Below are 20,275 nucleotides of genomic sequence, written 5' to 3' on the forward strand. Positions count from 1 at the left end.
ACGTACTTCCTCAACGTGATTGACGAGTACTCCCGTTTCCCTTTCGCCATCCCCTGCCCCGTCATGACCACAACCACCATTATCAAAGCCCTGCATACCATCTTCTCCCTGATCGGTTACCCCGCATACATTCATAGCGATCGGGGGTCCTCATTTATGAGTGACGAGCTGCGTCAATTCCTGCTCAGCAGGGGCATCGCCTCCAGCAGAACGACCAGTTACAACCCCCGGGGTAACGGACAGGTCGAGAGGGAGAACGGTACGGTCTGGAAGACCATCCTGCTGGCCCTACGGTCCAGAAATCTCCCAGTCTCCCACTAGCAAGAGGTCCTCCCAGACGCCCTCCACTCAATCTGGTCACTTCTCTGTACCGCCACTAACCAAACGCCTCACGAATGTCTTCTTGTTTTTCGCAGGAAGTCTTCCTCAGGGAACCCGCTCCCGACGTGGCTAGCTACCTCCGGGCCCATTCTGGTCCGGAAACTGCTCCGGAAATTTTCATTTAATTTCATTTCATTTCAAACACGTGTGGGTGCATAAGTCGGACCCGTTCGTCGAAAGAGTCCATCTAGTCCACGCGAATCCGCAATACGCGTATGTGGAGTATCCCGACGGCCGACAGGACACGGTCTCTCTCCGGGACTTGGCACCCGCCGGAACTCGGCCACACCCCCCAGCACCAGCCCTCCCCAGACACCCACTGCCCTCAGCAACGACGCACCCACAGCTCAGCGGACAGGGACCCCCTCCCCCGGCCTGGCCCCCGCTAGCTCCGACCAGGGGTACGGACACAGAGACAAGACCATCGCTCCCGGAGTCACGGACGACCACCGCGCCGACGTCGCCGGCACCACTACGCAGGTCAAGCAGGGCATCGAAAGCGCCCACTCGACTGATTGAATCGATGTGACCTATGGGTGGACTTCTGCCTGCGGATGGACTCTTGTGATTTTCTTTTGTTCTTTCCCTGTTCACTCATTTCCCCCCCCCCCCCCCCCCCCCCCGATTATGCACAATGTACATAGTTGTTGTTTTTTCCTTTTGCACATTAGTTACGGGTCGGTGGGCAGCCATCGATGCAATGGTACGGCCTAAACATCTCTAGTCATACTACCAGTCTCACGTACTCACGGGACACCCCCCCCCCCCCTCATGCCCGCGTTTCCCCCCCCCCCGCTTCCTTTTCAACAAGTGGTGAATGTGGTAGTATGATTAGGGGTATTACGGTACCTTAGAAGTGAGCTGCTATTGGTGCACAGGACGCGCTGCCCATTGGCCCGGTAAGTCATGTACCTCTCAGCCGATTGACTGAGAGGTAGGTAGCTCCGCCTACAAGGCGGGATATAAGAACCCGTGCTTCCCGGCAGTCGGCCATTCTTCTATACGTCTGCTGCCGGGCACACATCTTGTGCATTAAAGCCTTTTGTTTGGATCTCGTCTTCGTCTCGCGTCCAATTGATGGTGCATCAGATAGCTTGGCTTAAAATGATACTAATGGTCAAACACACTCCAATTCATCTTAGTCAGTTTAAAGGAAGTGACGAATGCTCAGAACCAAAAGTGCAGGGGACGGGAAGGTGGAGAGGGAAGAAATGAGGCAACAATTTCGGGAGTGGAGAAAAGGCTGCCCAATTTGGCAAATCCAGTTTTCAAACCACATGATAAATATCACAAAGAATAACACTGACACATTCTCCATTCCAAACACAACTCTGACATCCTCCCCATTCCAAACACAACTCTGACATCCTCCCCATTAAAAACACAACACTGACATCCTCCCCATTCCAAACACAACACTGACATCCTTCCCATTACAAACAGAAACACTGTCATCCTCCCCATTCCAAACACAAACTGACATCCTCCCCATTCCAAACACAACACTGACATCCTCCCCATTCCAAACACAACACTGACATCCTCCCCATTACAAACAGTAACACTGACATCCTCCCCATTACAAACAGTAACACTGTCATCCTCCCCATTCCAAACACAACTCTGACATCCTCCCCATTCCAAACACAACTCTGACATCCTCCCAATTCCAAACACAACATTGACATCCTCCCCATTACAAACACAACTCTGACATCCTCCCCATTCCAAACACAACACGGACATCCTCCCCATTCCAAACAGAAACAGGGACCCCTCCCCATTCCAAACACAACACGGACATCCTCCCCATTCCACACACAACACTGACATCCTCCCCATTACAAACAGAAACACTGTCATCCTCCCCATTCCAAACATAACTCTGACATCCTCCCCATTCCAAACAGAAATTCTGTCATCCTCCCCATTCCAAACACAATACGGACATCCTCCCCATTCCACACACAACACTGACATCCTCTCCATTACAAACAGTAACATTGACATCCTCCCCGTTAAAAACAGCAACACTGTCATCCTCTCCATTACAAACAGCAACACTGTCATCCTCTCCATTACAAACAGTAACACTGATATCCTCCCCATTCCACACACAACACTGACATCCTCCCCATTACAAACAGTAACACCGACATCCTCCCCATTACAAACAGTAACACTGATATCCTCCCCATTACAAACAGTAACACTGATATCCTCCCCATTACAAACAGCAACACTGTCATCCTCTCCATTACAAACACAACACTGGCATCCTCCCCATTACAAACAGTAACACTGGCATCCTCCCCATTACAAACACAACTCTGACATCCTCCCCATTCCAAACACAACACTAACATCCTCCCATTCCACACACAATACTGACATCCTCCCCATTATAAACAGTAACACTGATACCATCCCCATTCCAAACACAACACTGCCATCCTCCCCATTACAAACAGTAACACTGACATACTCCCCATTAAAATCAGTAACACTGATATCCTCCCCATTACAATCAGTAACACTGACACCCTCCCCATTACAATCAGTAACACTGACACCCTCCACATTACAATCAGTAACACCGACATCCTGCCCATTACAATCAGTAACACTGACATCCTCCCCATTACAAACAGTAACACGGACATCCTCCCCATTCCAAACACAACACGGACATCCTCCCCATTACAAACAGTAACACGGACATCCTCCCCATTACAAACAGTAACACTGACACCCTCCCCATTCCAAATACAACACAGACATCCTCCCCATTACAATCAGTAACACTGACATCCTCCCCATTCCAAATACAACACAGACATTCTCCCCATTACAAACAGTAACACTGACATCCTCCCCATTACAAACAGCAACACTGACATACTGACATCCTCCCCATTACAAACAGTAACACTGACATCCTCCCCATTACAATCAGTAACACTGACATCCTCCCCATTACAAACAGTAACACTGACATCCTCCCCATTACAATCAGTAACACTGACATCCTCCCCATTACAATCAGTAGCACTGACATCCTCCCCATTACAATCAGTAACACTGACATCCTCCCCATTACAATCAGTAACACTGACATCCTCCCCATTACAATCAGTAACACTGACATCCTCCCATTACAATCAGTAACACTGACATCCTCCCCATTACAAACAGTAACACTGACATCCTCCCCATTACAAACAGTAACACGGACATCCTCCCCATTACAAACAGTAACACTGACATCCTCCCCATTACAAACAGCAACACTGACATCCTCCCCATTACAATCAGTAACACTGACATCCTCCCCATTACAATCAGTAACACTGACATCCTCCTCATTACAATCAGTAACACTGACACCCTCCCCATTACAAACAGTAACACTGACATCCTCCCCATTACAAACAGTAACACGGACATCCTCCCCATTAAAAACAGTAACATTAACATCCTCCCCATTACAAACAGTAACACTGACATCCTCCCCATTCCAAACAGTAACATGGACATCCTCCCCATTAAAAACAGTAACATTGACATCCTCCCCATTACAAACAGTAACACTGACACCCTCCCCATTACAAACAGTAACACTGACATTCTCCCCATTACAAACAGTAACACTGACATCCTCCCCATTCCAAATACAACACGGACATCCTCCCCATCACAAACACAACACGGACATCCTCCCCATTCCAAACGCAACACGGACATCCTCCCCATTACAAACAGTAACACGGACATCCTCCCCATTACAAACAGTAACAATGACACCCTCCCCATTCCAAATACAACACAGACATCCTCCCCATTACAATCAGTAACACTGACATCCTCCCCATTCCAAATACAACACAGACATTCTCCCCATTACAAACAGTAACACTGACATCCTCCCCATTACAAACAGTAACACTGACATCCTCCCCATGACAAACAGTAACACTGACATCCTCCCCATTACAAACAGCAACACTGATGCACTCCCTATTACAAGCTGTAGCACTGTGGCCCTCCCCATTACAAACTGTAACACTGACACCCTCCCCATTACACACAGCAACACCGACGCGCTCCCTATTACAAGCTGTAGCACTGTGGCCCTCCTCATTACAAACAGTAACACTGACATCCTCCCCATTACAAACAGTAACACTGACATCCACCCCATTATGCACAGCAACACTTACACCCTCCCCATTACAAAGAGTAGCACTGACACCCTCCCCATTACAAACAGTAACACTGACATCCACCCCATTATGCACTGCAACACTTACACCCTCCCCATTACAAACAGTAGCACTGACACCCTCCCCATTACAAACAGTAACACTAACTTCCTCCCCATTACAAACATAACATTGATGTTCACTGCATTACAAATAGTAACACTGACATCCTCCCCATTTTAAACAGCAACACTGACAGCCTTCCCATTACAAACAGCAACACTGACAGCCTTCCCATTACAAACAGCAACACTGACACACTGCCTATTATAAGCAGTAATACTGACGCCCTCCCCATTACAAACAGTAACGCTGACGTCCTTCCCATTACAAACATAACATTGATATAATCTACATTACAAATAGTAACACTGACACCCTCCAAATTACAAACAGTAACACTGACACCCTCTCAACTACAATCAGTAATAATGACACCATTTCCATGACAAACAGTATCACTGGCACCCTCCCCATTACAAACAGGAACATACACATACACACAAATTTATACTTACACACACATAAACTCATACACACACATGCACTCACACATGCACTCACACACACTCACTTACACACATACTCATGCACAGACATACACACTCTGACACACACATGCACACAGTTATACATGCACATTCTACCGCACACATTGTCCTCCGCACACTGGCATACTAACACACACTCTCCCGCACACACTCATAAACATATGCACTCACACTCTTACACACACACACCAATACAAACACATACACACACACACACACACACACTCTAGGCCTTGTTCACTCACCGGCACTCTGTGTTTCCAGGAGTCGATGCATTTTGCGATATGGTCCTGCTGGGATATTGAGGTTTGCCATTGTGTTGTCAGGATTCATGGTTGTGTCCTTGAGTGTCTTTTCCCCCGTGGTGTTCAGATTGATCACCTCATGGGGGGAGCTGGGGTGCACAGTTGAGTAAGTCTTGGCATCTGTGTTCTTCTGGAGTCCATCTGGCGGGAGCAGGCCAACCCCTTGCCCCAGGGAAGACTTACACTGGATCGGTTCAATGTGGCAGTTGGCGTGATAGATGCTGTGGACAGACTCGGTGTTGCCATGTGCAGCGGGAGCAGGAGGAGGGTGCAGGTTGGGCAGGGGCGAAGGCAACATGATCAGCCTGTTGCCAGCATTGTGCGCGGAGTTGGTTTCCACATCGCTGATCTCGGGGCTGGCCCGTGGTGCCCGCAGGCTTCCGTTGCTGACGTGGTAATGATGGTGGTGGTGGTGGTGGTGAATCAGGTGGTGGACAGAGGCTGCCCGCTTGCATTTCCGCCTCTTACGGGATTGCGCTCCTGGCCCGCTCCTGCTGGTGGGTTGATGCCCCCTCCTGTTTACAACCAAGCAGCAAACTCGCACGACCTCCCGACGAGCCTTCCGCAGCATGTGGCTGATGTACTTCAAGAGTTCATCGTAGCAACTCCCTGGTTCAGAGAAACTGGCCAGCGTGCTGGCATTGGACATAAAACGAACTCGCTGCTCCTTCATCAATTGGCTTTCACGCTGTTTGGTTTCAGAAAACTGAGTTGCGATGACAACTAGACATAAATTTATCATAAAAAATGACCCAACCTAGAAAGAGAAAATAAGATACAGGGAAGAAACTGTTAAAAGACAATATTGCATTCAGCCAGAATCCCTTGAGTGCAAAAGTAGGCCATTCAGCCCATTGAGTCTGCACCAACCCTCCAAAAGAGCACTGCACCCAGGTCCCCCCCCCCCCCCCCCCCGACCACCCTGTCCTATCGCCGTAACCTAACCTGCACATCCCTGGACACTAAGGGGCAATTTAGCACGGCCAATCCACTTAACCTGCACACCTTGGGCGGAATTCTCTGCAAGGCCCATCCGGGTCGGAGATTCGCGGGCCGCCGTGAAAACCCCCCCCATTTTTTGGGGGGGGGGGGGTGGGAGGATCGTGGAGGGTGCCAGAGCGGCCCTCCCGTGATTCTCCCAACCGGCGTGGGAGCGGAGAATCGCACCCCTTGTTGCAATTGGTGCATTTTAATAATTCCCAGCAGTTGGCACGGATCATGGAAAATGGAGGACTGGGAACGTGTTGGGAGGCGGGAAAGGGTTGGGAGGGTGGTGCTGAGGGAAGGGGGTTGATGGTGGAGGGGTGGAGGAGTTGCTGACATGGGGTGCTGGCGGGTAGTGGGGTTCGGTAAGTGTTAAACACTTGCAGTTGATCAGAGTGGGAACGTGGCAGGGAAACGCGAAGGACAATTACTACAGATGTGGAAATCTGAAATAAAGACAGAAAATACTGGAGATATTCAGCAGGTCAGGGGCCTTCTGTGGAGAGAGTAAAGCAGCATTTCAGGTCGACAGCAGTTCGCCTGGGAAAAGTAGGGTATGTTTTGAGAAAATGAAAGGATGGCAAGATGGAAAGGAGAACAAAAAGGGAAGGTCTACAGGGTGGAAGGCAGGAGAGATTAAATGCCAAAAGACTCCATGCTGCAGTATGAGTTGTAACAGGACAAGTAAAGAAAGAAAAGATGTGTCTGGAGGAGTAGGCGAAGGACAAATAACTGCTTCAATTTCAAGCAGCAGAGCAACGTTTAACCCCACCATTATTATTTAAAATAGGTAGTGCTCAGTGAATATTTCAACCAATGGAGGTTTCATATGGATGACTTTATTATAAAAATACAAACTGTGTGCTATTTATTTAAAATAATAGGGGCTAAAGATTTGACAGGGCCAATTTGCACTGCTCAGTAAGGGGTCTAGTTGAATGTGAAATTAGCATGAGCTAAAACTTGTCTGCATCTTTCAAAGCTAGCCTGCATCTCTCTTGAATCTAACCTGCATCTTTTAAAGCTAGCCTGCACCACTTAAAGCTAGCCTGCACCACTTAAAGCTAGCCTGCACCACTTAAAGCTAGCCTGCACCACTTAAAGCTAGCCTGCACCTCTGAACGTATGGATGCCTTCTTGCAGTAGGCATTAGAACTGCTTCACAAAATATTTTTCAGAAGGAATGAAGCGTGGCAATGGAACAGTAGGCAAGAGAGAGTTGTCTTCTAAGTTGTCTGATGCAGCATAGGCAATGGAAAAGAGAAGACTATAATGGAGGCAGCTGGCTGTCCTGGTACACAGTGCAGAGGGATGGTAAGAGATAGCCAAGGGTTCAGGCTGCTGTACCACAAGACATTCAGTGAGCTCACATGGGTGGTCATCTTCTAATGTCACTGTGACCCATCGCACCATCAACCTCACACAAGTATCTCATCAATCATCATTGACAGTTTCAAACAATCAGGATTCATGCCTAACATTTATTTCCTATACACACATAGAACATAGAACAGTACAGCACAGAACAGGCCCTTCGGCCCTCGATGTTGTGCCGAGCAATGATCACCCTACTCAAACCCACGTATCCACCCTATACCCGTAACCCAACAACCCCCCCCTTAACCTTACTTTTTAGGACACTACGGGCAATTTAGCATGGCCAATCCACCTAACCCACACATCTTTGGACTGTGGGAGGAAACCGGAGCACCCGGAGGAAACCCACGCACACACGGGGAGGACGTGCAGACTCCACACAGACAGTGACCCAGCCGGGAATCGAACCTGGGACCCTGGAGCTGTGAAGCATTTATGCTAACCACCATGCTACCGTGCTGCCCACACACACGTATACACACACAAGTACACACATTCATATACACACATTAACATAGGTATACATACACACACACAAACACACACACATATACAGACACATACATACACACACACACAATATTCACATACATACACATATTCGTACACATACATACACACATACGCACACACACATACACAGGCACACACATACATACACACAGACATACATAAATCTTCCTTTGCTCTCACAGGAGAAGGTGGTGCTGGACGGGATGGAATAGCATAGAATCAGCAGGAAACAGACAAGGTTGCACCTGCTGAGCCTCTTGGAGTGCTCCACATTATTGGCACAGCAGTCACTGAGACATCCAACATGACAATTTGTTCTTGCCTTACTCGCCTTCTCAGACCCCACTTCACCCTCACCTTGCATTCTGACATGATGTTCAAGCTGCGGATGGTGTGACCATGCACCACCTTCCTTCCATCCAAAGCCCACCTTCCCTTTTGCTTTTATGCTTTCAGAGGCCTGGCCAAGCAGTGTTCTCTGACAGTGAAAGAGCAAGCGTCTGACGTAGAAGCACCATCATTTGATCTGACACTCACAGCCACCTGCTCAGATACTGGCACTGTATGTACTTGAGAGGGTAGTTTAGAAGCAGGATCGGCACATGGTGAGTCACTGAGCATAAATGGGTTGCAGCCAGGGCAGGGGCAAAACGATGGCACATGTGCCAGCTCCCGAGGGGATGCGCTTGTCGATAAATTCTTCTGCAGGTGATTTAGACTAGGACTCTTATGGGATGACTGGGTAGCCCTTGTTGCCAAGCAGCCACCATTTGGTTCAACGCGGTGGATGGAAGATGGTGGAAATGGGTGCGTATTGAGTCCTGCCAGGATAGTGGGAATTCATCCTCCTCCCTCCGCACATGGCTTCCCCTCTCCTCTGCCTATGCTCCACAACTGCCTGTCACGCTTTAGCCCAAGAGGGTCTGTAATTTTAGCAGCGCAGTAGCACAGTGGTTAGCACTACTGCCTCACAGCTCCAGGGACCCAAGTTTGAATCCGACCTTGGGTGACTGTGGAGTTTGCCCGTTCCCCCCCGTGTCTGCGTGGGTTTCCTCCGGGTGATCCGGTCCACCCTGTCCACCCGGTCCACACTGTCCAAAGATGTGCAGGTTAGGTGGATTGGCCATGATAAATTGCCTCTTAGTGTCCAAAATGTTAGGTGAGGTTACTGGGTTACAGAGATAGGGTGGGGCGTGGACATAGGTAGGATGCACTTTCAGTGGGTCAGTGCAGATTTGATGGGATGAACAGCCTCCTTCTGCACTGTAGTGATTCTATGATATGTAAAATCAGGCTTTCTGCTCACACTCCACTCCTTCCAAAAGTCCAGCATTACCCTCTTCTGACTCCAATGGCTCCTGTGAGCCCCTCCTGCAACCCAATACATAGAACTTCTACTCACTGAGCAAACCATAGTTAAAGGTACCTCACCTGAAAATACAACGCTGATACCTTTTAGTAGCACCAGTGTCGAGAGTCCGGTGTGCAGCTGAACGCATGTCCAGCTGAGCATGTCTTTAAAAAAGAGCATCAAACGGACCAAATGAGGTCCAAAATGACAGGTCAAGCATCAAAACTGCACCCTGCTATGCTTGGGTTGCATGTAGGGCAAGGTCACTCCATCACCCATGACTGGCAATACACATTGGCCGCATTGAAAGTGGTCAGGAGATTAGTGACCATTGACACTCGCTGGGTTCCTCTCTGTAGCACTGTGACCAGCAAGGCCGCGGAGCCCAATTTGGCAGCCGCGATGATTCTCAACATAGTGCTGGGAGATGCCTTGCAGAGATCTCACCCAACCCCTTTCCACCTGAATTGGAACACTAATTAGCAGGTACGGTAGTGTTGTGGTTATATTAATAAACTCACAGTTCAGAGGCTTTGACTAATTATCCAGTGAATGAGAGCTTACATCCCATTTTAGAAACCTGAGAATCCTGTATTAGGTCTAAAATTAATCTTCAAATTAAAAGCTGGGATCACCAAAAGTGTCCCTCCATGAAACTATCAAATTATAATAAATCCCAACTCGTTCAATCGTGTATTCAAGGGGAGAAGACCTATTGTTCTTACCCAGTCAGGGCTCGTATGTAACTCCAGTCCCACGCCAATGTGGTCAATTCTTATCTGTCCACTGCAATGGCCTAGCAAGCCATTCAGTTGTAATGCCACCTTCCCAGGGACAATGAGAGGTGGGCAGCGAATGACAGCTTGATGCCCACAACCTCAGATCAAAAAGCATGAGAAAACGTTTTTGCTTGAATACTTACTATGATCAGAAGGATGAAGTAGATGAAATTGTAAAAGGAGTGAGCGTCCATGACAAAATACATGATGTCAACCCATCCTTCCAGGGTTATCACCTAAGAGGAAATCAGACAGTCAAAGAGTTTAAAATAAAATCTGATCAAGCTGTTGTCATTCAACTGGTCATTTCACTCTTTAACTTCAATAAAATCAAGACCTGACGATCACTGTTGCTCATATCTGGTTGGTTCTACCTCTCTTTGACCATTAGATTTCAGGCAACTGGTGTACGAGATGCAGGTTGTAAACTCACAAGGACCACAATTGTACAGACACGTCATGACATAATTTGATGACCAGGGGCTTTTCACAGAACCTTCATTGAAGCCTACTTGTGACAATGAGCGATTATTATAATATTATTAATAATTTATGCAAAAATTATAATTGTATAATTTGTTCAGGCACATTAATTACGTGACTTAATAACTGAATGTGGCAAGTATTTTTGACTTAAGGAAAATGGAGAATTTCTATGTCCGAAATGTTATTATTTATAATGATTCATTGAAATAACTCACTTCCCCCGATTAAAGAATTGGTCCCATTGTTTGGGGTTTCTTGATCCAGGTTCGGTGTAAGTGTCATTGTAGCCAGAGACATCAGTCAGCTTTTGATGGCTTGAAATGGGAATATAGGTTTACAGAAGGGGGGGGGGGGGGGGGGGAACTAACCGGCTGTCCAACCAACTGAGCTAAACCGTGATCTGTATCTTAATTCCATCTGCCTGCTGTGATCCTGTGACCCTTTATAACCTGACCGAATAAAAACCCAGCAAAGTTAGTTATGGAATTTCTGATTGGTCCTCAGCCTTTGCAGGCTCTCTCGGAAAGAAAGTTCCAGACTTTCAATACCCTTTGTGCGAAGAAACGTTTGCTGACATCACCCGTGAACGACCTTGCTCTAATTTTAATGCTGTGCTGGTTTGTTCTTGATATTCCCCAGAAAGGAAAGTGAAAGGATCCTGACAATCATGTCACAGGATACAATGATATGACTGGCTGATTATTCAATTGCAAATCTGAGTGAAATTTAATTACTGGGTACCTTGTCTTCAGGTAGTACATAAAGGTGCTCGTTACAAAAACATTAGAACAAAAATAGAAGACACCCACACACTTTTAACATGATCACTTATGTCTTGACAGTGCTTTGATGTACAAGTCATTTGAAGGTGCCTTTGAAGAGATTCAAGGCATTGTGCGTTATATCTTATTCTGAGAGTGCACTCGGACATTTGGGTTTAAGGGTTTGATTTGGTGACCTTTTCCCCCAACAATTCCTATCAAGGGCCATTAATTACTGCAAAGTTCAGGATTCTACCATGGTGCTAAATTATTTCAGCAAGGTGATATGCAGAATAAACAGACGATACTCCCAAAATACCAACTCTCCTCCCACCACAGCCCAAGGTTCTATGGGTGTCTGTGGGGGGAGATTTACAATGGCAGAAATAGGCTGGTAACATTTGATTTGATTTGATTTGATTTATTGTCACATGTACCAAAGTACAGTGAAAAGTATTTTTCTGCGGCCGAGAGAACGTACACAGTACGTACATGGTAGACAAAAAGAATAATCAACAGAGAACATTGACAAATGGTACATCGAGAACCAGTGATTGGTTACAGTGCGGGACAAGGGGCCAAACAAAGCAAATACATGAGCAAGAGCAGCATAGGGCGTCGTGAATAGTGTTCTTACAGGGAACAAATCAGTCCCAGGGGGAGTCATTAAGGAGTCTTGTAGCTGTGGGGAAGAAGCTGTTCCTATGTCTGGATGTGCGGGTCTTCAGACTTCTTAACCTTCTCCCTGATGGAAGGATCTGGAAAAAAGCAATGCCTGGGTGGGAGGGTCTCTGAAAATGTTGTCTGCCTTCCTGAGGCAACAGGTGAATACAGAATCAATGTATGAGTGGCAAGCTTGTGTGATGCGTTGGGCTGAGTTCACCACACTCTGCAGTTTCTTGCGATCCTGGACTGAGCAGTTGCCATACCAGGCTGTGATCAGCCGGATAGGATGCTCTCTATCGCACATCTGTAGAAGTTTGTGAGAGTCGATGCAGACATCCCAAATTTCTTTAGCTTCCGTCGGAAGTAAAGATGTTGTTGGGCTTTCTTGAGACTGTTGCATCAACGTGCATGGACCAGGACAGATGGTTGGTGATGGTGACCCCTAGGAACGTAAAGCTATTGACCATCTCCACTTTGGAGCCATTGTTGCAGATGGGGGTGCTTCCCGAAGTCGATGATCAGTTCCTTGGTCTTATAAACTTATAGATGGCGTTGGAGTTAAATCTAGCCGCACAGTCATGTGTATATAAGAAGTACAGTAGAGAACTGAGCACACATCCTTGCGGGGCCTCGGTGTTGAGGACTATTGTGGAGGAGGTGCTGTTGCCTATCCTGACAGATTGCAGTCTGTTGGTGAGGAAGTCGAGGATCCAGTTGCACAGGGAGGGGTCAAGTCCAAGATTGCAGAGTTAGGTTATCAGTCTTGTCGGCATAATGGTGTTGAAGGCGGAGCTGTACTCTGATTATGGGCAGCACGGTAGCACAGTGGTTAGTATAGTTGCTTCACAGTTTCAGGGTCGCAGGTTTGATTCCCTGTCTGTGTGGAGTCTGCACGTTTTCTCTGTGTCTGCGTGGGTTTCCTCCGGGTACTCCGGTTTCCTCCCACAGTTCAAAGATGTGCAGGTTAGGTGGATTGGCCGTGATAAATTGCCCCTAGTGTCCAAAAAAGGTTAAGTGGAGTTACTGGGTTATGGGGATAGGGTGGAGGCGTGGGCATAAGTAGGGTGCTCTTTCCAAGAGCCAGTGCAGACCCGATGGGCCAAATGGCCTCCTTCTGCACTGTAAATTCTATTATTCAAATTCTATGATTCTGTGAACAGCAGTCTTACATAGGTGTCCTTGTTGTCGAGGTGTTTGAGTGTTGATTGTAGAGCCAGGGTGTTAGCATCTGCTGTTCTCCGATTGCGGAGATAGGCCAACTTCAGTGGATCAAGACCGTCTGGGAGGTTGGCACCCTAAAATGTGGGGGAAAGTCTGCCTCTTGGGAAGACTAATGTTATCCTCAGAAGGATTCATCATTGAGAAACCCCAACGCCATGGAAAATGGACCAAGCACCATCTGGGGACACAAGCAATCGGAGAAGGAGTCAGATATATAGTCCCTTGAGCCTGCTCCGCTATTGAATTAAATTGTGGCTGAACTTTGGTATCTGCTGGTTCTAGTCACATCTAATGCAAAGAAAGATGATTGTGATTGCTGGGTTAGTCATCTCAGTCCCGGGACATCATTGTACGAGTTCGTCTGGGTAGTATCCTGGGCCCAACCACCTTCGCCTGCTTCATCAATGACCTTTCCGACATTGTAAAGTCAGAAATTGAGCTTTGTGATGATTGTGCACAGTTTGGCCTTATTCATGACTTCTGAGTTAATGAACCAACCCATGCCCACATGCAGCATGACCTGGATAACATTCAAGCTTGGCTTGACAACTGGCAACCAACATTCGGGCCACACAAATGTTAGGCAAAGGCCATCTCCAATGAAAAGGAACAAAACCACCTCCCCAGTATATTTAATGGTATTATCATCACTAAATCCCCAACTATCAACATCCTGGGGGGGGGCTATCACTGACACTCAAGAAGCTCAACACCATCCAAAGCAAATCAGCCCACTTGATTTGTACCACCTCTGCCACCTTAAGCATTCACTCCCTCCACCATTAATGCACAATGGCAGCAGCATGTACCATTTATAAGATGCACTACGGCAACTCACCAAGGCTCCTTTGACGACGCTTTCCAAACCCATGACCACTGCCAGCTAGAATGACAAGGACAGCAGATACATGGGAAAGTCACTGCTGCCTCAGCAGATCCATTAAAACGAGCTGCTATTTACTTATTTGGCGAATGCAAAACCCTGAAGCCAAGCCGTAGCCTCCTCATTTGGTGGGTCTAAGGTGATTAATCGACCACTTAGTCTGCAGAGGTGACACTCCTCGGTAATGTGAAGCCTTGTTTGTGTCTTTCCACAAGTGCATAAGGGATTTGTGCTGAGGCCACAGTGGCAGAGGATGGTTTTATAGGGGCTCTGGCCTGTCCTGTGATCACCACCAGCTGCAGGTTCCCCAACCCCACTCCCCCTCTCTACCCTCCACCAAGTCACAGACCATACTGACTTGGAACCATATCACCATTCCTGCACTGTCGCTGGGTCCAAATGCTGGAACTGCCTCTCTGACAATACTGTGGGTGTACCTACACATCATGGACTGCAGCGGTTCAAGTAGGCAGCTCACCACCACCTTCTCGAGGGCAATTAGGGATCGGTTACTAATTCTTGCCTGGCCAATGATGCCGGGTGTCCTAGGAATAAATAAAATAAACCTCATTTCCCTGTCCTGCCCCATAATCCTTGAGTGACTAAGAATGTATCAATCTTAATCTTGAATGCACTCAAATATTGAGCACTCACTGTCCTCTGAAGGCAATTAAGCATTCACAATCCTTTGAATGAAGGAGTTTCTCCTCGTCTCAGTTCTAAATGGCCATGCTTCACAGCGCCAGGGTCCCAGGTTCGATTCCCAGTTTGGGTCACTGGTTGTGTGGAGTCTGCACGTTCTCCCCGTGTCTGTGTGGGTTTCCTCCGGGTGCTCCGATTTACTCCTGCAAATCCCGAAAGACGTGCTGTGAGGTAATTTGGACTTTCTGATTTCCCCCTCTGTGTACCCGAACAGGCGCCGGAGTGTGGCGACTAGGGGATTTTCACAGTAACTTCATTGCAGTGTTAATATAAGCCTACTTGTGACAATAAAGATTATTATTATATTATAATTCCTTATGTTCCGACTACAGATCCTCCTATAAGGATCACCACCCAGGGGGAACAGCCTCTCATCATCTATCCTCTCATTCTTTCAAATTCCAGAGAATAAAGGCCCAATTGACTTAATTTGAGCTGAACCTACAAAGATAAACTTTTAAATATTTTCACGAGGCCACAGGTTGCTCTCCAGGACATGAACGTACAATATGGGCTGCCGGCACACCTTTGTTGACCAGCCGTGATTTAATTGAAGGTCGGAGAAGCCTCTCATGGTTGGATGGCCTAGTCCCATTCCTGACGTTCCTAGATCAGCAGCACTAGCAGCGCTATCATGATGGAACACCTGCTTGTTGACCTGCAAGGCTTCTGATTAAAAAGAAAGATTTGGAACAAGGACAAGGAGGGGAAGAAATGGCCGAAAAGATCTGCGAGCAAGAAGAGAGTGAAGCTCTTGAAACAGGGACAGATGTTGTCTGCAGGAATGAAGCCAACTGTAGTAAGGCGAGAGTCTGAGAGTTTGGGAAGATTGACAACATCTGCCGGTCGGCAGACATGCAAAGGTTTGGTGGATTGGGTGGGTGGGTGGATTGGGGGGTGGGTGGGGGGGAGAGAGAGAGAGGAAGGTGAATGGATTGGGTTTTGCCTCAGTGTAGTGCAAAAACAATTGCAGCAGTGGCATGTGAGATCCAGAACACACATTGCCGGACTACCGCAGTACACACCGCACGTCAGATACAAAATATTTTTGTTGCACGAATTAGGAATTATCTCTCTCTCCTGAAATAACACATGGCGTTGTTGGTGAAGTGTGGCGGCTGCCGAAAATGATTCTCACGCGCATCTGGAACTATTCATTAACGTACTGCATTATGTCACTAATCATTTCAAATGATTTTCAGATCCTCTGTGTCTCAGTGTTAATAGGAGGAAGAGCACAGATTTGAGAACTATTTATTGTTTCAATTTATTTTTATAGGAAGGGTCTTCTTAGATTGCGCACTGGTGATTAAGAGCCCAGGCGCTGCAACTCTGCATCGTTTAGTGGGTAGAAGGTCAAAGCGGGGCCGTGACTTGCAGATATACAATCCTGATGGATGAAGCGCTACGATAGCAACTAGAACGACCTGACGTAAAATTAATACTACTGCTCAATACATCAGCACTAAAAACCCTTGCCTCGACAGACCCTTTAACTTGTTTAAAATGAGCAGCTTTCTACTTATTTGGCGAATGCAAATCCCCAAAGCCAAGCAATAGTCTCCTCATTTGATGAGTTTAAGGTGATTAATCCACCACTTAAGTCTACAGATGGGGCCACTCCTCAATAATGTGCAGCCTTGCTTGTGTCTTTCCACAAGTGCATAAGGGGTTTGTACTGAGGCCCCAGTGGTGGAGATTGGCTGCACAGGGCCCCCGCCTGTCCTGAACCTATTTAGCCAGGATCGCTTTCGCTGTGCCAATTCAAAGCCTGCCTGTTCGACAGATGGGGTTTGGCACAAGTGACTTTTTTAAAATAAATTTAGATTAGCCAATTATTTTTTTCCAATTAAGGGGCAATTTAGCGTGGCCAATCCACCTACTTTGCACATTTTTGGGTTGTGGGGGCGAAACCCACGCAGACACGGGGAGAACGTGCAAAATCCACACGGACAGTGACCCAGAGCCGGGATCGAACCTGGGACCTCAGCGCCGTGAGGCGGTTGTGCTAACCACTAGGCCACCGTGCTGCCCCCCCACAAGGGACTTGTTAGTGACTTCCCGCGTTTCCCATTCCTGGGTTCTTCGGATGTTCGCTGAGAGATCAACTCAGAAAGGTTGCCTCATATGTGGCATCAAGATGGAAGATGGACAGTATTTGGGTGGACAATAGTTGGGTTGAACACGTCATCATGGTGTAGGTAAGTGAGGCACAGCACTCACGGTTTCAAGCAGCTTGTGGGTTTTTGTCAGTTGGCGAATGTGTGAGGGCGTGATGTTTGCAAGGACAGGAAGCCAGAAGAGGGCTGGTGAACAGAAGGTTCCAGTGATGATACACATTGTGGCATTCAATTGAGTCAACAAAGATGTGTATATGATGACCTTTGCCAGGCAGGTGCACATACCCTGCTGTGGAGTATGATAGGGAAAGTGTTGAGAGTAAGTGCTGAGGTCCAGAGTGTATAGCAGCAATGCCCCACCAAGATCCAGTAAGTTTGGTTGGTGGATTATTTCTGGTTTTGTGCTTTGTTGCTATTTTCCTCACATGTTCCCGGAAGGGCCGAGTCCATTAAAAGGGCAGAGTCAGTCCCAAGTATGTTGGCTTGGAATCAGGCTTTCGGCTCTGGGCATCCACGTAGATATGCATATTATTTTCTGGCACTGGCATTATGGAGGTGGAACACACTGGATATGGTTTTAGAGGCATTCATGCCAGAGTTAAAATGTGGCATTTCCTTTATGAAAGGAAGCCACAGAGGAATAGGTGTGAATATTGAGAGTGAAAGAAATTCTGAGGACAGCAAATTGACAGGTTTTTAATATCAGGTACGGTTATAATCAGTCATCAATTTGCTACCTGCCTGTATTACAATGCTCCAAGAAAAATCCTGTTGCCCAATGTCTGTAGCAACAACGCAAAGAAAACTGGAAGGGAAAAATGTGCTGGAAAATATATGGCTGACACTGTGATGTGACCATCAATTCACAAGACACGTGGTTGGAAGTGAACTGTGGTTTTAATAGTCTTACAACTGAGTCTACCTGCGACGAGATGAACTGGCAGCAGGCTCACAACTGCAGATCTTTATACTTCCAGTTAGTGGGAGGAGCCATGGGCGGAACCATGGGCGGAGCCAAGGGTGGAGCCCAGTACAAACTCCTCATCTCCCCCTATGGGCAGAGCCGCATAACTGCTCGTATACTTATCTTACAGAGACACAAAACATACAATATAACACAGTGTGAATTACTAGCATTGTGATTCACCACATTCACCCCCTGTAAAAAAAATCAAGTCCAGCGGGGGTGATTGGTCTACAAATTGAGTCGGTCCGGCGGTCGAACCGTCCTCTGAGATCTACGAAGCACCGGGGTTGCAGCCTCTTCTGGTGGCTGGGTGGTGGCGGTCGTCGAGGGTACCATGGCGGACTCCGGGGGTGATTCGGTCCGAGCAGGTGGCGGGGAGCGCCGGAAACCCATAGGCGCGGGGGCGCGGAGCACGGGCAGTGAACCTGCCGGGCGCGGGGGGTTGGGTGGGGTGCAGTGTGAGGGGCGCCTCGGCAGTAGTGGTGTCGGAGTTGGATCCTGCAGGCGCCAGGTCCCGGAGGGAAACAGTGTCCTGACGGCCGTCAGGGCATTCGATGAACGCGTATTGGGGGTTCTAGTGGAGTAGGAGCACTCTCTCCACGAGTGGGTCAGTTTTGTGAGTCCGGACGTGCTTCCGGAGGAGAACCAGGCCCGGTGTCTTCAAACATGCTGGGAGCGAAACCCCCGTTGTAGTGCCCCTGGAAAAAATAAATAGCCGCTCGTGAGGGGTCTGATTGGTGGCAGTACATAGGAGGGACCTAATAGCATGGAGCACGTCGGGGAGGACCTCCTGCCAATGGGAGGTCGGGAGCTTCCTGGACCAGAGGGTCAGTAGGACGGTCTTCCAGACCGTCGTATTCTCCCTCTCCACCTGCCCGTTCCCCCTGGGGTTATAGCTGGTAGTCCTGCTCGAGGCGATGCCCTTGTCGAGCAGGTACTGACGCAGCTCGTCGCTCATGAAGGACGAACCCCTGTCGCTGTGTACATAGCTGGGGAACCCAAACATGATGAAGATGCTGTGCAGGGCTCTGATGACTGTGTGGGAGGTCATATTGGGGCACGGGATAGCAAAGGGGAAGCGGGAGAACTCGTCTATGACGTTTAGGAAGTACATATTCCGATTGGTCGAGGGGAGTGGCCCTTTGAAATCGATGCTCAGGCGTTCAAAGGGCCGGGAGGCCTTTACCAGGTGGGCCTTGTCTGGTCTATAGAAGTGCGGTTTGCAATCCGCGCAGATTGGGCAATCCCTGGTGATGGCTTTTACCTCCTCGGTGGAGAAAGGTAGATTTTGGGCTTTGATGTAGTGGGCGAGCCGGGTGACCCCCGGGTGGCAGAGGTAATTGTGGATAGCTTTCAGACGGTTGTCTTGCGCGCTGGCACACGTGCCGCAGGACAGGGCATCTGGGGCCTCGTTGAGCATCCCCGGTCGGTACATGATATCGTACTTGTAGGTGGAGAGTTCGATCCTCCACCGTAGGATCTTATCGTTTTTAATTTTGCCCCTTTGTGAGTTGTCAAACGCAAAGGCAACCGATCTTTGGTCTGTGATGAGGGTGAACCTCCTACCTGCGAGGTAGTGCCGCCAGTGACGTATAGCTTCCACGATGGCTTGTGGCTTCCTTTTCGACCGAGGAGTGTCGAAGTTCCAAAGCGGAGAGGGTTCGGGAGAAAAAGGCGACTGGTCTCCCTGCCTGATTTAGGGTGGCTGCGAGAGCTACCTCTGAGGCATCGCTCTCAACCTGGAAAGGGACGGATTCATTCACTGCCCGCATGGCCGCTTTGGCGATGTCCTCCTTGATGCAGGTGAAGGCCTGGCGAGCCCCATCTGATAGAGGAAAGAGTGTGGCCTTAAATAGTGGGCGGGCTTTGTCCACATACTGAGGGACCCACTGGGCATAATATGAGAAAAACCCCAGGCACCTTTTGAGGGCCCTGGGACAATGAGGGAGAGGGAGTTGTAAGAGGG

At 48.2% G+C, this 20,275-nt stretch overlaps 1 protein-coding gene across 4 annotated transcripts in view; it reads right to left on the reverse strand.

Annotated features, from left to right (window-relative positions):
- Nucleotides 1-20,275, reverse strand: part of cacna1g (calcium channel, voltage-dependent, T type, alpha 1G subunit) — an 827,599-nt gene that overhangs the window by 316,749 nt on the left and 490,575 nt on the right. For all 4 annotated transcript variants that reach the window (XM_038776398.1, XM_038776397.1, XM_038776396.1 and 1 more), the window contains exons 7-8: nucleotides 10,647-10,739; nucleotides 5,440-6,256 (exon numbers count right to left, since the gene is read on the reverse strand). In XM_038776398.1, coding sequence (XP_038632326.1) covers nucleotides 5,440-6,256; nucleotides 10,647-10,739 — 910 coding nt within the window. The remainder of the gene's footprint in view (nucleotides 1-5,439; nucleotides 6,257-10,646; nucleotides 10,740-20,275) is intronic.

Source organism: Scyliorhinus canicula, chromosome 18 (genome assembly GCF_902713615.1).
Source record: "Scyliorhinus canicula chromosome 18, sScyCan1.1, whole genome shotgun sequence".
Lineage (NCBI taxonomy): Eukaryota > Metazoa > Chordata > Chondrichthyes > Carcharhiniformes > Scyliorhinidae > Scyliorhinus > Scyliorhinus canicula.